General features: G+C 45.8%; 1 protein-coding gene across 1 annotated transcript in view; it reads left to right on the forward strand.

Moving 5' to 3' along the window:
* PPM1L (protein phosphatase, Mg2+/Mn2+ dependent 1L) overlaps positions 1 to 20,082 on the forward strand; it is a 323,356-nt gene extending 303,274 nt beyond the window's left edge. The window contains exons 3-4 of the mRNA XM_075546985.1: positions 11,909 to 12,070; positions 18,983 to 20,082. Coding sequence (XP_075403100.1) covers positions 11,909 to 12,070; positions 18,983 to 19,326 — 506 coding nt within the window. The 3' untranslated portion in view covers positions 19,327 to 20,082. The remainder of the gene's footprint in view (positions 1 to 11,908; positions 12,071 to 18,982) is intronic.
* The last annotated feature ends 225 nt before the right edge of the window (positions 20,083 to 20,307 follow it).

Here is a 20,307-nt window from a genome sequence, read left to right on the forward strand (position 1 = left end):
TGCTGAAACACGTCTCAGATCAGTGGATTGCTGCCAACAAGTTCTCTCAATAATACACTTGTTTTCATCTCATTATGGTGCCTTCAAAAATTAAGAATTTCAATCAAAGCCATGGTTTCCCAGGGGATGGACTATAGTGATTAAATTCAAGTCAGAGAGGTCCACTCAGAAGGTTACAGCCAGTGTTTTGGAAGGATTGTAAAGGGGAAATCTTGATAGACTTTCTTGAAGGACAAAAGATGATCACAGGGGCTTATTAGAAGTGTTAAGAAAATAAAAAAATTGTCTTAATGGAAAAAATTAAAAAGGGCCATGAAAGTTGTACTGAGGATTTTCCCCCCTACCAGACAATATACCTGTTCATTTTCAAGGGTAGCATGAATGTCCAGTGAGGATTTTGTTGGGTCACCTTCCCCCAGCTACCCTACTGCCATGATCTTGCTTGTTCAGACTTCTTTTTGTTCCCAGAAGGTAAAGAACATTCTGAAAGAACACAATTTTAGTCCCTCCAGAATGCCAAACATTGCTATTTTCGTGCGATGTAAATTAAAGAATGCAAAATTCTGGGGAGGTGAAAACCGCGTCTTCTAAAGTATATAGCCCTAGATGGAGTGTATATCATGAAACAATAGTTTTTATAGTTTTGTTTTGTAAAGGTTTCTATGATTCTGTATCAGTGCTATTTTTACCCTTGTATTTTAAGCACAAACAATGGAGGTGCGAAGGAGGAAGAAGGGTTTTTTTTTTGCTGCATTGTCTGCTGCATTTTCTCAGGGTAGGGACACCAGTTTTTGGTTTGTGCCATATTGGCCAGATGGAATTAAACTCCATATTTTATCAGGCAGCAGCCTTCCTGAAGATATAACTTTAGAGCCCACTTAAATCCCCTAAGTCCAAATCAGGTTCGAAAATTAATAATTATTGGGTCAGACTTATCCCAAATCAGATTTTAGTTTACTCATTTATTTATTTATCTGAGCTACATCGACATGGGGCTCCCACAGTGGTCTCAAACCACAACAACAGCTGTGCGGAGAGCACAGGACCAGCAGTGTCTCCTTCTGGTGTCGACGGGGTACCTGAGTCTGAATGGACTTGACCATCCCTAACAACGACAACAACATTTATCCTAATTTTATAGAAGTGCCTGCCTGTGTTTTGTCCCTTTAACTGAGGATATTAGTCACCGTATTCTGTTGTTTAGATTATTTCCAAAGATCATCTGGAAATCATTCATATGTAACTGCAAACCCTGCCAATAGCACTTTTCACAAGGGTGAACTCATTTTGGGAAATTTTCCTCCTTCCAACTGGAATTCTGTACCAAATAGGTCTGTGCTAACTAACTTGGGGGTGAGAGAAGTCATGGTCGGTATCAAACATTGGTAATACTGGCTAAAGCATTTAAAAATTAATTTTTGTCATTTCTATTTTTATATTACATATGTTTTATTAATGTATACATAAAGCAAAAATAGACTGTGGATCACTCCCACAGCAGGAGTGCTACTCTGCCTTAAAGTTCACTGATGAATCTCTGGGGCAAATGCGCCTTTTAATAAAGCACACTTTTTAAAGTTCCGTTATACTTCACTCCCATAGCATTCACGATAAAGCAGAAGCAGCACGTAGCAGTTATCTGGGACCATTTCTGGCTATCTCACTGAAGAATCCTTAGACACCATGAAATGGCGGGGGCGGGGGAACAGAGGGAGCAGGATACAGCCAGTACTTCTCTGGCCTGTGTACGAAGAATCAAAGCAACCATGAAATTAGTTTTATTTGCCATTAAAAGATACTAGACTTAGAATCTGAGTTGTAATTATGCAATTATAAAGTAATTTCAGTAGCATGCTGTGACCTGAACTAAATGTCAACAATAGCGATGAGAAAGTGTGTTAATGGGAATCACAAAAAAGGGGTCTGCTTACCTAGACCTCAAAACAGCCATGCCCCGAAAGAGTACACAGCAGGTCTGCAGTGACAAAGGGCCCCGCAGTTTTCTGCAACTCCTTGATGCACGGGACCAGCATAATGGGACACCCTTCTGTCTGTCTGCCTGTCTGCCTATCTATCTATCTGCAGTTTTGCTGGAGAAAGTTCTCTCTAATATATCCATACTGAACAGAAAAAGAAGGATCAGAAAGGGTGCCCAGGCAGCACCCAAGTGTGAAATAAACATTTTTGCAGCAGTTGAAATGTGAAGTTGAAGAACATTTCCATCTCAGAATGGTGCTTATGAACATCAGATGGCACATCTATGCTTTAACTCTGGTGAAGTGTGAAAATTATATGCATACTCCATCAAGTTCTGAAAGCTTGCATTATTAAACCCCCCTTTTCCATTAAAAGGATCGTTTTTCATATTTAGGGTAGCACACCTCATTTGTGACAAAGATCTTTCTGGCACCCATACACTGGTTTTCATTTCTTCCAGTCATTTTATGTTATTAATGTATGGGTTTGTTAACAGGTGTAGGATTTCTGAATCTGGAATTAAACTATGCAATAGTAGGGTTTACAATAATAGAATTTGTCTTCAAATTGACTGCCTCAACACTGATCCAGTGTCAACAGAATGGTTGATGTTTTTGCTTATGCAAAAGTCTCAGGGAAAGAAAACATCAGTTTATAATTGATCTGTTTTTCATAACATGTTATTCCTGCCACTCTGCTCTCCAGTGTGCAATGGGGGAAACTGAGGCAGACTTGGCTGCAAAGGAAGACACAAGGAAGGGCCATTTGGGGAACTTTCTGTCCTCACCCAGTCTGAGAAACTTACACAAGTCTCCCTCCGTAGGTGCGTGTGTCCCACCAGGGCTTCCTCAGTCTAACCAAACTCACTGTCATTGAGTTGGTTCCTGCTCAGAGCCATCCCATACTAGGTGTCTAAGACTATATATCTTTATGGGAGCAGAGAGCCTCATCTTACTCCCTTAAGAGCAGCCAGTGGATTTGAACCACCAACCTTGCAGTGAAAAGCCCAATGCCTAACCATGAGTGGGTGCCATTGAAGTTCCTTGCTCCCTGAGTTTCCAAAGAACAAAACAAAATAAACAACTCTCTCCCATCAAGTCGATTCCAACTCACAGTGACCCTATAGGACTGAGTAGAACTGTTCCTTTGGGTTTCAAGAACTGTAAATCTTTACAGAAATGACAGCCTCATCTTTTTCCTGGAGAGTGGCTACTGGGTTCGAACTACTAACCTTACGGTTTGCAGCTTAGTGCATAGTCCGTTTGGCCACCAGGACTTCCTTCCTCAGTTTGGAAACCCACAAAAATGGTTGCCCTTCTAGTTTCTCGGGTCTTGATGGAAGAGAGATAGCGCAGTCATTCCGTAAGGCTGCTCCTAGTCTCTGGGTGAAGAACCCCTCCGCTGGCCTGTCCTGCTGGAAGTCCCCCCGGAGCAGCCCTGCCTGTCCTTTGGCACTGGGGCAGGTGGTGGGAGATTATAACTTGACATCAGATTTGCCACTCAGCAGCTCTAGTCGTCACCCTGTGGTCTTTGTCGATTCGAAAATGGACAACCATTCACAGAGGAAGAGCTTCTTTTTATCTGACCTATACAGAACAAGAAACATGAGCAAGAAACACCATGCCTCAAAATTGAAAGCGAAGCTTTGACAACAGCCCAGATGGGTTTCGCTGGGTGACTTTGGGCTAGTCACTGAAACTCAGGTGTATCATATGTGAAATAGAACTACTAATAGTATCTCTAATAATAATAATAATAGACTCTTGGGCGGATGAAAGACATTGTTGTATGAGCCAAGTACTCAGCCCAGAGACTGGCATGTGGTGAATGCTCAGAATCTGGAAGCGCTCAGCATCTGGGCCTGCACCCCTTTCCCTGGAGATCTCATTCCATTCACTCTCCAGTGGGGCTGTTGGCTTTTCCATTAATTACTGTTAACATAATCACCCCCCTCACAGAGCTAAGCTAAGGGCCAGGCACCCACATTGATGTGGCTCTGAAGAAGGAGGCTCTCAGAGAATGTAGAGCAGCCGGTTGAGAAACTTGGGCAGCCAACAAGAGAGAAAAGGACTAAAAAAGGCCAGAAGAGCACATTCTATAGTTTTCCAGACCACGGATGGTCCCCCAACATCGATGGTCCCCCAACATCGCTGCATTCATTAACAGGAGAAAGACTGGGGAACCAGCTCCAAGCAGACTCCCCATTGGCAGACTTTGGGTGGTGCTGACCAGGCGGGAAGCTTAACTGAGAGCCACATCGGGCGCTTTATCTGCATTTCAGGACAGGCCTGTGACCAGCCACAGCATTGCCTGCGGGAGGTGGGGCTGGAAGTCCCATGATAGTGATCTTATCCTTCCTGCCTGATACTTTCCTTAATGGCTGCCTTCAGCCTCCTTGTTTTCCAATATGTTGCACACCAATAACATTTCTGTCAGTCATCAGGCCCCGATGTCATCTCAGCCCTGAAATTGTGTTATTGAACTAACATTCATTGTCAAACCTTTACAAGACAAATGTATTTCCACGCCTCCTAAAAATGTGCTCATTCTCCTGGGATGTGTAAAACGAATCACCTTTTGGTTGTTAGAACAGCTTCTCCGACATCTTCCCTGTTTTCCTTCCACCCTCCCTCATCTTCCTTCTGCCTTCTCTTCTCCCCTCTCTTCCCTCTCCAACCACTCCCTGGTTTCATTCTTTTATCAAAAGTCTTTAAAAGGCCACTGTGAATATAAATGTCACTTTAAATAACATTAAACTCAACTTCATTCCGAAAAGAGTAAAGAAGAAGCCAGATTGATTCATAATCCCATCACCAAGATAACTATTACTATTTTTAAGAAATTAGAGTATTTTAGGATTTGACTATCGAAGATGCATGGTCTTCATTTCTTATTGTTGCTATATCAGAAATATCACACATTGGTGGCTTTAACAATCAAATTTGTTTTCTTGTAGTTCTTAAAACTCATAACCATCGAGTCCTATCGGGCTCATAGCAGCCCCACAGGACAGAGTAGACCTGTCCCTTGTCTGTTTCAGAGGCTGTAAGTCTTTCTCACACTCACTGCCTTCTAGTCGATGCCCACTGACAGTGGCTCTACAGGACAGGGTAGAACTGCCCCGAGAGTAGAAAGCCTCATCTTTCTCCCAATCCATGCTGGTGCTTTCAGACGGTTTGTCAGCCCACTGACGTGTTCCCCCAAGACCCTACGGATGACCAGGAGTCAGGATTGACTCAATGACAGTGAGGGAGTCGTAACCCAGAAAGCTCTGCTTTCTTCTGCAGGGTGCCTGGATTCAAACTGCTGACCTTGTGATTTGCAGCCCAAAGCATAACCCACTGTGCCACCAGAGCTGTTTTTTCAGTTAGGAGACCACAAGTCCCAGTGCAGAGCCCTTGTCTCTTCCGCTTAGTTTGAGTTCCTTGGAAATAAGACTTGGCATGTGGCATGGCAACAGTCTTCTCTCATCTTCCATTGCTAGTTTACCTTTAATCGCTTTTTATATCTCAAAAGAGACTCATTTAAAACCGGCCCTACAGGAATCCTGCCTCATTAACACAACAAAGACAACCTGTTCCCCAGGGGTATCATGACTGCAGGGAGGGAGGCTAGGATTTACAACACATATTTGGGGACACGTATGTGTATGCATGTGCATGTATACGTCCCACCCACTGCTATCAAGTCAATTCCAGCGCGGAGCTGCCATCAACAGGGTTTCTGACCCTGCAAACCTTTGCAGAAGCAGACAGCTTCCTCGTTCTCTGCAAAGAAAGCACTCAGTGGATTTGAACTGCCAGCCCTACAATTAACATCCCAGAGTTTGCCCCACAGCACCCCCAGGCTTCCTTTATATGTGTGCATATAAACATACATAGAGTAAAGCTGTAAACTGCAAATAGTATGATTAGTGCAAGGTTTAAAGGGAAAACACACACATTCTTTTATCGCCCCTCACCCTGCATCATGAGGCACTACAGTATAGAAAGCACTTTTACAAAACTAGAGCAATTAATAAGGCACCATCCTGGCCCTCAAAGGGACTGCCAGCCTAATGGATTGAAGAATCTTCAATGAGACATGCAAATGAGATTGCATGTGTGGGACAGTCAGTAGGGAGCTGTGATGGAGACAGAATGACCCTGAGCCAAGGAACCCAGGTGACTGTCATTAGCTCCCCCCCACAGCCACCTCACCTAGTAGCTAACCACATGGCCCTAAAAAATAAGCTAAGATCTCTTTGCCAAACTGAAGTATTTATCAATCAATGCAGTCATTCTTCCTGGCTAATGAGCTATGAAACTCAAATGCCAAACTATGTGAGAAGGCACCGTATGGCTTAGGCAGACCGGGATGCGAGTCATTGTCACCATGACATTATCAGAGCTGTCTCAGGGAGACCATTTTGCAAAGCTCAAGAGCAGAGGGGGTCCTTTCGTTTGACTTACACTATATTTTCAAAGAAGATACTATGTTTTAAAATCGCCAGTATTAAAAATCAGAAGAGTTCACATAAATAAGCATTCCTTTGCATCGACCTGAAGAGCGGTTCACCATGGGCCTGCATTCCCACGTGGCAGCCACCTTTGTGGAATGGCTGCTGTGGCCTGAGTGTGTGCTGTCCAGTTTGCCACAAGCCACACCATTCCATTTTGTAGCACCAATAGAACTGAACCTTATTTCAGTTATCACTCTTACCAGGCTTGCGCTCTCTTAGACAGCAACATACTTTCAGATCCCATGTCTCTTATCAAATGTGAGTGGGGGGAGCTATTCCAAGAAGGTCATGAGCCATTTGTTATACCTGACGTGTTCCCCCAAGGCACTAGACTTTTCCGTCTCAATTCAAGAGCTGTAAAACATCCAAACAGGCCAGTCAGAACCAGCCAATATATATAGTCAATATGGAGGGACTCGTGGTGCTTCTGTGTGTGTCGGGGGCTAGAATCGGGCTTCCTAGTGTTTTCATCATCAGGCCTTCCTGTCGAGGTGCCTTTCAAACAAAACACACTCACTGCCATTGAGTCTATTCTGACTCATAGCAACCCCATAGGATGGTAGAACTGTGCCTGTGGGTTTCCAATACTAACTCTTTAAGGGAGTAGAAAGCCTCATCTTTTTCTGGGTGGACTGAACCTAGCAACCTGAGCTCTCAGTTTTCAGCCTCCTGGATTACTGTAATCTTTGCACCATCTGGATTCAAAGTTCATCCAGGCTCCTTGTGTTTGAGGCCCAGAGAAATTCAGATGTCTTCTGTGTTAGTTTGGGTAGACTAGAGAAACAAATTCACAGAAATTCATATGTGTACAAGACAGAGTTTTATATAAAGGGTAACTGTACATTAAGAAAGCATCCCAACCTAGTCCAGTCCAAACCCATAAGTTTGATACCAATCGATAAAGTCCTCTTCAGACTCACGAAACACATGTGATGATGGCGAATTCAGGACAATCATCAGCCAGTTGTGAGAAAGTCTTGGTTCTGGTGGTGTTATAAGCATCTCAGCACTGGCAGGGGTCTCCACGTGGCTTCTCCAGTTCCCAGGGCATGGGATCTATCAGCATAATGCCATGTGTCTTGTGAATAGAGAGTCTCAGAGAGAGGGAGAGAGAGAGAGAGAGAGAGAGAGACTCCTGCCTCCAAGAAGGATACAGGATTTCCCAGAATTCTCAGAAGGCCATGCCCACCCGAGGCCTCATTGGCTATGATCCAATTGACAGACTAGACTCCACCCCTTCACTCGTAATCCTTTCAAATTGACACCAGATTATGGAACTACCACATCTTCTAACTGATTGTTTCTGAGCTGCCGCTGCTGCGGCTTCTTTTTTAACTGTGAATTCAGTGAAGGTTACGGAGCAGATTCTATTTTTACATTCAGCATTTCAATACATTCTGATTCAACGCATCCATTGCAATCCCCAATGTATCATCACTTTCATTATTGAGAATTTTAATAATATGTTCTTTGTTTAAGCTAACAGAGCCATAATTATATTAAAGGAGATTCATATCTCGTAGATGAAATTCTTTCCTGATTTACAAACTGTGTTAGTCTGGGTTGACTAGAGAAACAAATTCATGGACACTCGTGTGGATAAGAAAGAGCTTTATATAAAGAGTAATGGTAGATTAAGAAAACATTCCAGCCCAGACCAGATCAAGTCCATAAGTCCAATATTAGCCCATATATCCAATAGCAATCTATAAAGTCCTCTTCAGACTCACAAAACATGTGCAATGACACTGAATGCAGGAAAATCATAGGCCAGTGGGTGGGAAGTCTTGTGGATCCAGTGGTAGTGTAAGCATCTCCGCGCTGGCAGGGGTCTCTCGCGGCTCCTCCAGCTCAGGACACTATGGTAGCTCCCTGTGTCTTGTCAGCTGCAGTGCCTCCTAGGGAGTGAGCCTGCGCCCCACCTCCAGTGAACCATTTATTTCCTTAGAGCCTCCAAATGAAGTCATCAAGCTGTGACCTGTGTGACAGGCTAAAGTCCACCCCTTCACTCTTAATCCTCCAAATGACAACGGATTATGTAACTACCACACTCACTTTTCAATGGTTTACACCGAGGTATGCTGCCTGACCTCCAAATGGAGCGAGTTGATGGCAATGATTGAAAACATGGCAGTGTAAAGACTGGCTGCAGAGATCAGTCTTCCTTGGGGAGGCGGGGGAACAGTGTGGTATAGGAAGAAGTGCTGCTCGCTAAGGATGTGGCCAAATGGGGTCAGAGAGTTCAGGTGTGTGGCCCAGACAGATGTTATCTCATGTTACCTCATGTTTTACTCATCCATAAAATGGAAATCGCTGTGCCTGACTTACAGATCAGCGAGGATTATGTGATATAAATAAAATGTTTAGCACATAGCTTATGCAGTGGAGACCTGTCATTATTCTTACTTTTGGTTCAGTAACCCACGTCTTTAAGTCTTTCAGCACATCGATGTTGTGTGATGCAATCCTTGATGGGACACTGAAGCCCTCTGAGTCCCCTTGTCCTGTTCTTGTCACACCTACTCCTCCCCCTCCTGGTGTTAGCAAGTGCCACAGGAGTGAGGTCGTTTGGGCCAGGTCTAACATTCTGTTGGTATTGCAGACACAGGATCATTTTCTTTAAAATCTGTGCCATGAAGTAGATCTTATTTACTGATAGAAACCATGGGATTGTGTTCTTGACAAGGGGAGTGTCGAGCCATAAATCCTGCCTAGATCCAGCAAGTATGAGTGAGTCATCGCAGGCGCACAGTAAATCTATCATTGACATGGGTACGCCCTCCTAAATTGGACGATGAATCCTTGCGTCACTTAAGGACCCTGAAAGAAAATAGAGAACTTTAAAAGCCGGAATGCATAAAGGCTCTTGATAGGACACGGTGTCTAGTGGCTGTCACCAGTTCTGTGCCATTCTCAAGGACCCAGCCTCTTTGCTTTCTGCTCCACCATCCTCCACAGATTCACTTGGCCCGCATGCATGTCCCCCTATTGCGACATGGCTGCCACCGTTCTGGGAAACATGAAGGCCGAGGCTGCAGGATGTGCGTCATTTCCTGCATTCTCTCTCTAAGTGAGAGAGAAAGCTTCCAGCAAACGTCCCCGTGAAGTCACATTACCCAGGAGCCCAAGAAAGTAAGCGCTGCACTTTGGCCTTCTCTGAGGCAGGTGGGCTCTGAGGGCGAGTGGGCCGCACGGGGGAGACTACTTTTATTTGTCTTCTACACCCAGGTCCAGGTCCTGTTGAGAGTCTCTCTACAATAGCACATTCGCCATCAAATCCTAACTTCAGCGAATTAAAAAAAAAAACATTTCGTTAACTCTAGGTGTTAAAGTTTACATTTTAAGATGACGCTTCTGAAATTTACTAGGGCACTTGGAATGCTTTGATTGGTGCTGGAGGGGACCTACAGATTTGCTGTATCTTCTCGAGCTGTCTGGTGCTGAGATGATCCGTTAAAGTAGCAGTTGTAGGTAACTGCTCAGGGCCGCAGTAAGGGCTTGGTATCGCTTTGCCCTCTCTCCCTCATCGTCAATGGTAGCCTTGTTGAAAGGATAGAAATATTACTTGGGCGCCGGGGGAGAGGGGGTTGGAGGGGCAGGTTGGAACTGGTAGAAACAAGAAATCTGAAAGAAACAAGAGTTGGGTCTCTTAAGGAGCTTTGGTAGCATAGTGCCTACTCACTGGGCTGCTAACCATAAAGTTGACAGTTCAAAACTACCAGCCAGCTCTGAGGGAGAAAGACAGCGGTGAAGGGAGACATCGGACAGTGTGAGACATGACAAAATAATAATAATTTATAAATTATCAAGGGTGAGGGAGGGAGGGGGGAAATGAGGAGCTGATACCAAAGGTTCAATTAGAAAGCAAATGTTTTGAGAATGATGAGGGCAACAAATATACAAATGTGCTTGACACGATGGATGGATGGATGGATGGATGGATGGATTGTGATGAGTTGTACGAGCCCCCAATAAAATGATCTATAAAAACAAAGAATCAAAGCCTCAGAAATTCATAGAGACAGGTCTACCCTGTCATATAGGCTCGCTATGAGTTGGAATTGACTAGCTGGCAGTGATTTTTCTGTTTTGTTTTTTTGTGGGGGCGGGGGGGTTGTTTGTTTTTGAGATCTCTTAAAAGAGGCATTGCTGATTCTGTGGTAGAACTCTTCTCTGTGAGATCCGGGTTTCATTTCTGGCCAGGGCACCTCCTGCGTCTGTCAGCCAATGAAGACTGTGAGTCAGAGCTGTGTAATCTATAACACATTGTGGAGATGGTGCAGAGCCAGGGGGGTGGTTTGTTCCAGCAGGACTTTGACAGCAGATAACGCTGAAGCAGCAGGTCCATTAGATTGCAGGAACTGTTGTGTTCCCTACGGGAGCCCCATCGTGGGCAGAGCCATGTGGCCACAGGACAGCAGAAGAGGGGAGGTGGGGAGAATTTATGCCATAGTAAGATGTTGAGACCTTTTTAAAGACCTGTGATTTCTGGCTGTACTTTCTTAGCCAAAGTTACTCTACGTACACTCGGAAGTTTCAAAAGTTCACAAATAATCCCATTAACTTTGGATTCTGATTCCCCACAAACTTTTTGAAGCTCCCTCATATGTATAAGCTGTATTGAGCTCCCATGTAATGTAATGCATGTATGCATGTGTGTGTAATTAATTTTCCCTTATATATGAGTAAGAACCACCGAAGCATTTTAAAGTCGGGTACTTCCATGATGATATTTGTGTTTTAAAACAAATCACTGCAGTGACAGTGTAGCAGCAGAGAGAGCAGGTACAGTTAATGAGGATCGAAAATAATGTATTCAGCAGAGATAAAGGTTAAGGGATATATTTCTAAATGACTAAATCAGGAATATGAGAGGAAGAAATGCTGGGTTAATGTTCTGCTTTCAGGATGAGGCAGAGAGGGTGTGGCAGTTACATAATCTCCTGTCAACTTGAGCAAAGGGGATCGGTTGGCTGTGGCGCCTGTCAGTTTACAGACTCTCCAGTGGAGGAGCTCACCTTGTCCCCATTCTCCCGAGCATTTGCTGCTGGAGAGTCACAGAAATTCGGCGCCAATGAGAAGCAGAAAATACATATCAATTGTCGAAAGTTTCAAACTGATTTTGACACCTTCCTAATCCCTTTACATATGATAGGCGTTTAAATTGAGAGTATCACAGACAAAAGTGATTTGGGGAAATGATAACGTATTCTTAGCCTATTTCAGTGACACTCTAACATGGTTAAGTAAATGGACTGTCAGATTTGATCAGCGTTGTTGAAGTGAAGGCCCTCATTTCTGGAGCGACTCAAGTCCAGTCCTCACCCCACAGGAGTAGATTGAAGAACCTAAGAATCCAGTCAGTGCCCGAAAGCTCTGAACTTCAGTACATTGCTGAGCTCCACATTGCCCCTCTCTTCTGTTTTTCAGGGACCACGTGCTTGATCGCTCTGCTATCAGACAAGGACCTCACCGTGGCCAACGTGGGAGACTCGCGTGGGGTCCTGTGCGACAAAGACGGCAACGCCATTCCTCTGTCTCATGACCATAAGCCTTATCAACTGAGAGAAAGGAAGAGAATAAAGAGGGCTGGTGAGTGGTGCCCACTCTGTGGCAGGGCTGCCATCTTGTGTGGTCGACAACGTGGCTTGCCGAAGGATCGCCTGGGGAATAAAGTGTTTGATTATTCAGACGCTGCTGCTGAAGTAGCCGAGACTTGGTAACCTTTTCCTATCAAAATAAGTGACCACTGAATTTGCCCTTCTTCATGATCAAAGCTTCCAAAGGGATAAAGAAATACTTTCCAGCTGAGATCATTGGGCCCTGCCTTCCCCATCTATTGTGTGTCCCCTTTCATCCAGGCACACCAATCTACTAACTTGTCCCCAAAGTTTGGCTGTGTGTGTATGTGACTTGTCCTCGTCCTTGTCGCCGTTGTCGTTGTTCTTGTTCTTAGGTGGAGTCGAGGTGGTTTGTCCCCTCCCAGCAACAATCTCAGGTGAAACAAAGCCACCCACTGTTTAGCCCCATGTTCTGCTTGAGCCTATTGTCGCAGCCCCTGGGCCCAGGCACCTTGTCGAGAGTCTTCCTTTCCTCCCTGACCCTCTACTTGACCAAGCCTGATGTCCTTCTCCAGGGACTGGTGCCCGTTAGAGGTCCACAGTATGTGAGACGAAGTCTAAGGCGCTTTCTGACGATACTCCCGCCAAGATACATGTGTTTATTTTCCCGTCAATCCAAGGCTTATTCAATAGTCTTTGCCAATACCATCATTTAAAGGCATCGATTCTTCTGTGGACTTTCTTAGTCGGTGTCCAACTTTTGTGTCCTTGTCAAGTGATTGCAATACGTCGGCTGGCACCAAGCGCACCTGAGACCTCAAGGTGACATCGTGGCTGTTTTGAACCACTTTTAAGAGCCCTTAGCGGCAGATTTGCCCATTGCAGGATGTCTTTGGTTTCTTGACTGCTGCCTCCGTGGGTGTTGGTTACTTATCCAGGTAAAATGAAAATGCTGAGCGCTTCATTCTTTGCTGTTTACCGTGATGTTTGCTGGCGCCACGGGGAGGGTTTTCGTTTTCTGCAATGGGCTCCACGCGGGAGTCTGTGGTCTTTGCTCTTCATCAGGGTGACCTCCAAGTCCTCGTCGCCTTCCGCAAGGCAGTTTGTGCCTGGGCCTGTGGCAGGCGAGCGTGTCCTCCTGCAGTCTTGATGCCCACTTCTTCTTCACACAGGCCAGCTTCTTAGATCATATGCTCGGCATTCGATGGAGCAAGTATGAAGAAAGGGTACAGCCCAACACCCTTTTTCTAATTTCAACCCTGCTTCCTGATTTGAATCCCCTTGCTCTGTTTGGTCTGTGTAAAGGTTGGACACAGGCAAAATTTAAGCATTCTGGAAATCCCATTCTTTGTAGTGTTATTCCCTAAATTGTTATGATTCACACAGTAGACTGTCTTTCCATGGGCAATAAAATGCAAGCCAGCGTGTCGTAGCCAAGGTGCATGGCACAGCAACAGTGCGATCTTGGCTTCCTCTTCTGAAGCTGGCTTGGATTATGTCAGTTCTTTGTTGACGTCACGGCACAACCATTTTTTGAATTATCTTCTGCCTAATTTTATTTGCATCGCCTATTAATCATATCGTTCAATAATGCGCACATTCTGCTGGGTCACCTATGTTTTGGAGTGGGCATTCAGATGGACCTCTTCCTGTCAGTTGGCCGTTCAAGTTTCTTGACAGACAAGTGAGACCTTCCTGGGTCGCTTCAGTCTGTGGAAACAGCTCATTCCATCACTTGGCCGACTTCCATCCATTTCAGAAGGAAGCAGATGGCTAAGAACAGATGCTATTGGAGAAGCCCAACCTGCACTGAAGACACTGGTGAACAACGATCAAACGCCTATGGACATTTTTCCAGACAGATGCAACATTTCTTTTTGAGGGGCTCCCTCGCTTATGGATGCCCCAACATGTGGGAAACAGCCATAAGGCCAGCAGACAAAGAGATCTATGTTTGTGCTCCTTCCAAAGAAAATGAACCCGACAACAAATGGAAATGATCACGCAAACTCAAATTCAAGTAAAATGGTTCCAAAGATAACACAAAAACAGTACATCAGCAGGGATTCGATTTTGTATCCTTTAAGATTCACTTTTAAAAGATTCACTTTATTTATTATTTTTTAATTATTTTATTGGGGGCTCATACAGCTCTTATCACAATACATACGTGCATACATTGTGTCAAGCACATTTGTACATTTCTTGCCATCGTCATTTTCAAAACATTTTCCTTCAACTTGAGCCCTTGGTGTCAGCTCCTCATTTTTCCCCTCCCTCTCTCACCCTCCCTCATGAACCCTTGATAATTTATAAATTATTTTTTTCATGTCTGACAGATGTCTCCCTTCACCCACTTCTCTGCTGCTCACACCCCCTCAGGGGGGTTATATGTAAATCATTGTATGTGGTTCCCCCTTTTCTCCTCACAACTTCCCCTTCCCTTCCTGGTATCACTACTTTCATTATTGGTCCTTGAGGGTTTATCTGTCCTGGATTCCCTGTGTTTTCAGCTCTTATCTGTACCCATGTACATGCTTTTGTCTAGCCAGATTGGTAAAGTAGAATTGGGACCATGATCGTGGGGGGAGGAAGCATTAAAGAACTAGAGAAAAGTTGTATGTTTCATCAGTGCTATGCTGCACCCTGAATGGCTTGTCTCTCTCTTCCTTGTGACCCCAATTGGCAACAGATAAGCTTTGGGTCGCCACTCTGCACTCCCCTTCATTCACATTGATATGATATTTTGTTCTGGGTCTTTGATGCCTGAAACCTGAGCCCATCTACACCTGGTGATTAAGATTCCCTTTAAGGGTGTCCGTTTGGAAGCCTTCCTTGTTACAACACTCCTCCCCAAGCCTGGGTTAGATGCCCTCACTGTCCTTCCTCAGCCTCCTGTGTGCACCACTTGTGTCACCTGTATAATGTATGGATGTACCCAGGTATCTTCTCTCTCCTGCCTGTCTGTGAGATCTGTAAGGGCAAGACCTAGACCTTATCAAATCTCCGTATCATCATCACCTAGCACAGTGCCTGATCTTAGTCAGCATTACAGAAGGGAGGTCCCTTATTAATTCATTAAATCAATATTCCAGAGGTCAGGGATATAGCAACGTCCTCACCAAAAAAAATAAGCCCTTATCAATCTTACATTCTGGAGTTGGAACTATTGGGTGGGAGTGGAGCTCAAGCAGACATCAACATTTAAAAATAGTAAGTTATATAGTATGTTGGAAGATGATAAATGATGTGGAGACAAAAAATTATATTTGCACGGGGGGTCCTTGGTACTTGAGGGAGGGAGGCGTTATTTCTCTTCTCACACTACCCCCTGAGCATGGAGGCTCTCTGCGTAACCGCCAGGCAGCAAGCCCAGCTGCTGAGGGCGCAGGCAGGAGGTGCCCACTCACTGCCTCTCGGCCAGCCCTGTGGTCTGGACTAAACTCGGGTCTGTACAGGTCAACTTGTGCTTACAACGAATCAACCCCTGAGCTTTCATAGAAGGAAGCGGAACTGTTGGGTTAGAAAGCATGGATTTGTATTACCGCTCCCCACTTCCATGCCTGCTGGAGATACTGAATGACTCTTAACTGAAGCTTTTGTGGGGTCTTCTGTTGATGGGATGGAATAAGTGATTTTTTAAAAACATTTTATTAGGGGCTCATTCAACTCTTATCACAATCCATGCATATACATACATCAATTGTATAAAGCACATCTGTACATTCTTTGCTCTAATCATTTTCTTTTTTTTTCTTTTTTTACATTTTATTAGGGGCTCATACAACTCAGCACAATCCACACATATACATACATCAATTGTATAAAGCACATCCCTACATTCTTTGCCCTAATCACTCTCAAAGCATTTGCTCTCCACTTAAGCCCTCTGTATCAGGTCCTCTTTTTTTCCCCCTCCCTCCCCGCTCCCCCCTCCCTCATGAGCCCTTGATAATCCACAGATTGTTATTTTGTCATATCTTGCCCTATCCGGAGTCTCCCTTCCCCCCCTTCTCTGCCGTCCATCTCCCAGGGAGAAGGTCACATGTGGATCCTTGTAATCAGTTCCCCCTTTCCAACCCACTCACCCTCCACTCTCCCAGCATCGTCCCTCACACCCCTGGTCCTGAAGGTATCATCCACCCTGGCTTCCCTGTGCCTCCAGCTCCCATATGTACCAGTGTACAACCTCTGCCCTATATAAGTGATGTTTTAAGAGCACCCATCAAGCGTGTAGCAGGAGTGCCCCACAGATGAGTTCTTTCCCTTGTCCAGTTAAGAGTAACTAGGCAGGGAGCCAACCTTACCACGTGAGCCGAAGGATTTATTAGAGAGACCTTGCAAGGGGAGACGTGGCAAGAGCTCTAAGGCAAGGCAGGCCACAGTCTTAGCAGACAAGGGGGAAGGATCCATTTTTAAAGGAATTTTAGGTGGGAGGGACTTTATATTTGTTCATGGAAAGAGGTAGAGATTTCTGGGAGTTGAGTCCACATAGGTGGGTGCTTTTGCAACAGGTATTCAAAAGTAGAGTCCAAGGTAAAGGCTTCTGCGTGAGGTATCATCCCTTATGAGATGGTTAGCATGCACCGGGCATCTAGTTCCCCAGGTTCAAATCCTGTGCCCTGGTGTTCTTGGTTCGTGGGCACAACTCAAGGTCACAGGTGTCTGGTCTGCACCTGCTCCTATGACTAGTTGAAACTGGTCGCGTGGGTGAATGCTGCAGAGCAAGAGTGTGGAACTAGAACACATTCGTACAGGGCAGTAAAGCACAGTATTCTTGCTGCGGCATGGTGTGAAAGGAAACTGAAAACAACAAGTTAAAACTTCAACTGGGTGTGGGTTGTGGCTGAGTTGGGAAATTCTTCAGACTCACCTAAACTTGAACTGGGGGGATAGACGAACCAGTCTCTTTAATAATCTGCCTCAAACTTTGATGAGCAGATAGTAGGAGAAAAAAAAATGTGTGGCTTCTGTCCCAGTGAAGGTAGCATCTCTGCTGAAAAGCCCACTGCAATCCCAGCCAGACGACACAGCTATGGCACTACCGTGCTAGTAGGGAAGGGGATACCAGGAAGGATGTGTGTCCCACAATCAAACCCACTGCCATCCCCAACTCATAGCGACCCTCTGGGCCAGAGTGGGACTGCCCCTTCGGGTTTCTGAGAGTAAATCTTTGCCGGAGCTAACAGCAGCATGTTGCAGCCTTCTGCAGAACTGACGGCTTCAAACCAGTGTCTTTGCAGCGAGCAGCTGAATGCATGACCCACTACCTACCCCACCAGGGCTCTGCTGTGCCATCAGACGTCTTATCTGTACTCCATCCATCCAGTGCTCACTTCTGAAATACCACTCCTATTTTTACATCCCTCCCCTTTACCGCCGTATCCACTATTTCCCTAAACACCACCGCCACCCCACCACCCCACCCCACAAAGCAGTGATACTTTATGGAAGCAACTTTGGATAACATCTCCAAAGTAGATTAGATTAACCTACTGCTTCTTTTGTGGAATTTGGTCAAGGTTATTGCTACTTTACAGCAAATCGTGGTTTTTCACCTACATGTGTATTTTCAGTGACCCCAACTTTCCTTTCAGGACATGCCCTTTCCTGCTTGGCATGACGACAACCTGCAACCCATTTGGGTCAAATGCATGCTGCGTCTTACACTGCCTCCAATCACAACAATACTGATTCCAGCTCCCATCCATTCTGTGCTCATGATGAACTAGAGGCCAACCCAGTGCGTGACCTGTGTGCACTATCCCTTTACTTACTTTAGGAAGTAAATGTTGTCCTTTCTCATGTATAACCAAGGACCTGCAGCCGGCAAGGGGTGGAGTTACCTGCCCAGTGGACACACAGCGGGTGCATAGGAAGCCCAGGCCTGTCTGACTCTGGTCCACTATCCATTTGAAATGTGTTCCCTATATCCCTGTCCACTGAAGTTCTACCCATTATCCAAGGTCCAGCATTAGTGCTCACTCCTCCCTAGTCATCATAACTAGAAATCCTCCCTCCCCGCCCCATCTACCCCTTCGGGTTTCTGAGACTGTAACTTAGCGGATGCCTCCGGAGGGAATTCTGCCAGGGGGTGTGGGACATCGTCCTCCTGCCACACTGTCTGCTTCTCCAAGAAGGGTCAAGTTCATAGCCTGCAATTTGCCTTGCATGCCATGTGAATGTGTTTGATAAGTATATGATGAACAAAGGTTTTTCTCCCTTAAAGAAATAATAATAGATTGCTATTGAATGTGTTTTATGGTTGTCCATTGTGCTAAATGATGGATATGAAATGATCCTTTAATTTCTCGCAATCATCCAGTAAGATGAGTACTACTATTTCCCCTAAAACCAAAGATAAAAGAGAGAGTCTCTCATTCACCGTCACACAAAGCTAGACGTGACAGAGCCAGGGATTGAATCTAAGCAGTGCGTGCACAGAGCCTGGGCCTTTAGACGGTGCTCACCCTCTGCTCTTCCTTAATCCTCATCCTGTGTCTATATAGGCACACCCTAGGGTGGTCTCCCACGAAAGTTACAGACCAGGATGTGTCTCAGCCCCCCACCTGACCCCCGGCCTTGCCTGTCTCTTTAGCCTACTGTTCCACTTTCATGGAATTCCCACCCCAGTGTCCCTTCCCTCTGCCAATCTCTGAGAGGCCAAGAAGTTGTTCAATGAAAGCAGACGTCCTCCCCTAGGCTCAGCCTATGCCCCCAAGTTTCTAATTTATATGTTTTTGAGAGTGTTCAAGATGTCAAAGATGCAGGCTTGAGAATCTATTGGTAGAATGCCAAGCTGCAAACCACACCGCAGGCATGATGCTCAGTGCTGGCAGTGAGAGGACACCCAAGTCAGCCAGCCTGATACGCACACCCCTAGACAGTCCCAGGCATGTGAGACACCAGCTAAAGGTGCTAATGGCTCTTTCTGCCTTTCCAGGTGGTTTCATCAGTTTTAACGGCTCCTGGAGGGTCCAGGGCATCCTGGCCATGTCTCGGTCCCTGGGGGATTATCCACTGAAAAACCTCAACGTGGTCATCCCTGACCCGGATATCCTGACCTTTGACCTGGACAAGCTGCAGCCCGAGTTCATGATCTTGGCATCAGACGGCCTCTGGGATGCTTTCAGCAATGAAGAAGCGGTTCGATTCATCAAGGAGCGCTTGGATGAACCTCACTTTGGGGCCAAGAGCATCGTCTTACAGTCTTTCTACAGAGGCTGCCCTGACAATATAACCGTCATGGTGGTCAAGTTCAGAAATAGCAAAACTGAAGAGCAGTGAGCCCTTCGGGGCCTCCGCTGCCTTAGACTAAAGGACTTTCAACTCTCTGATTTCTGTGTAATGTAGTGAAAGGTGTGCAGTTATAATAGGATCATCGTGCAGACATGGGTTCCTTGCTCCCCTGGTGGTCTTGGGCCATGTGTGATGAAGGACCAGCGTGTTTGAGAGGCTGGAAAATGGTTTCTTCATGTTTCCCCACACCCTTCATCAGACGGTCAAAATATATAAATCTGTAGCTGTAGATTCACATGTATGACGTGAATACACAGGTGTCCACATACCTCCCCTTGAGGATTCTTGGGCAGGACCCTTGCCCCACCTCCTGCAGGCATCTGGCTTGGAGTCTTCTCCTTGGGGGAGCTGCAGGAGGCAGGCTGCAGCCTCCTCGCCTGGGAACTGGGCTGATGGCAGGGCTCTTAGCAGAGATGCAGGGCTGTCAGACAGACCCCTTTGTCTTCAGCCCAGATCTTTTGTTCGGCCACAGCTCAGAGCAGAGTTGGCTGCTCTGGAAGGCTGAGAACAGCAGCCAGGATGGGAGCTCAGTGGCAGCGACATCACAGCAGAAACCCCCCTTTCCCTGGCTCCTTTTGTGAGTTAAATAGCCTGCGTTACCACCTGACCAGCCTTTGTGCGTGGATCCTAATAGTGCATGGCTGACCTTGATAACCTCTAGCTTCTGCCTTACCTGATATGATAGGCAGCTGTTAACCTTCACTATCAGACATCACGACACTTTTCTGTCGTCATCAGAAACCATATTAGGGGAAGTAAGAAAACGCAAATCCCAATGGTGGTATCAGCCATAATCCCTCCCACCCCTAAGCATACTAGGATGGAATGAAAGAATGCCAGGGAGCAAGGAGGCTCTGTGCCCTTTGGGAAGTGACTGTTAGCCTTGGGGAGAAGGGCAGTGGCAGTGCGGCTGCCACCTGAATTGAGCTCTGGCTGCCAGCTGCGTGTGTGTGTGTGTGTGTGTGTGTG

This window comes from Tenrec ecaudatus, chromosome 4 (genome assembly GCF_050624435.1).
Source record: "Tenrec ecaudatus isolate mTenEca1 chromosome 4, mTenEca1.hap1, whole genome shotgun sequence".
In the NCBI taxonomy this organism is placed as follows: Eukaryota; Metazoa; Chordata; class Mammalia; order Afrosoricida; family Tenrecidae; genus Tenrec; species Tenrec ecaudatus.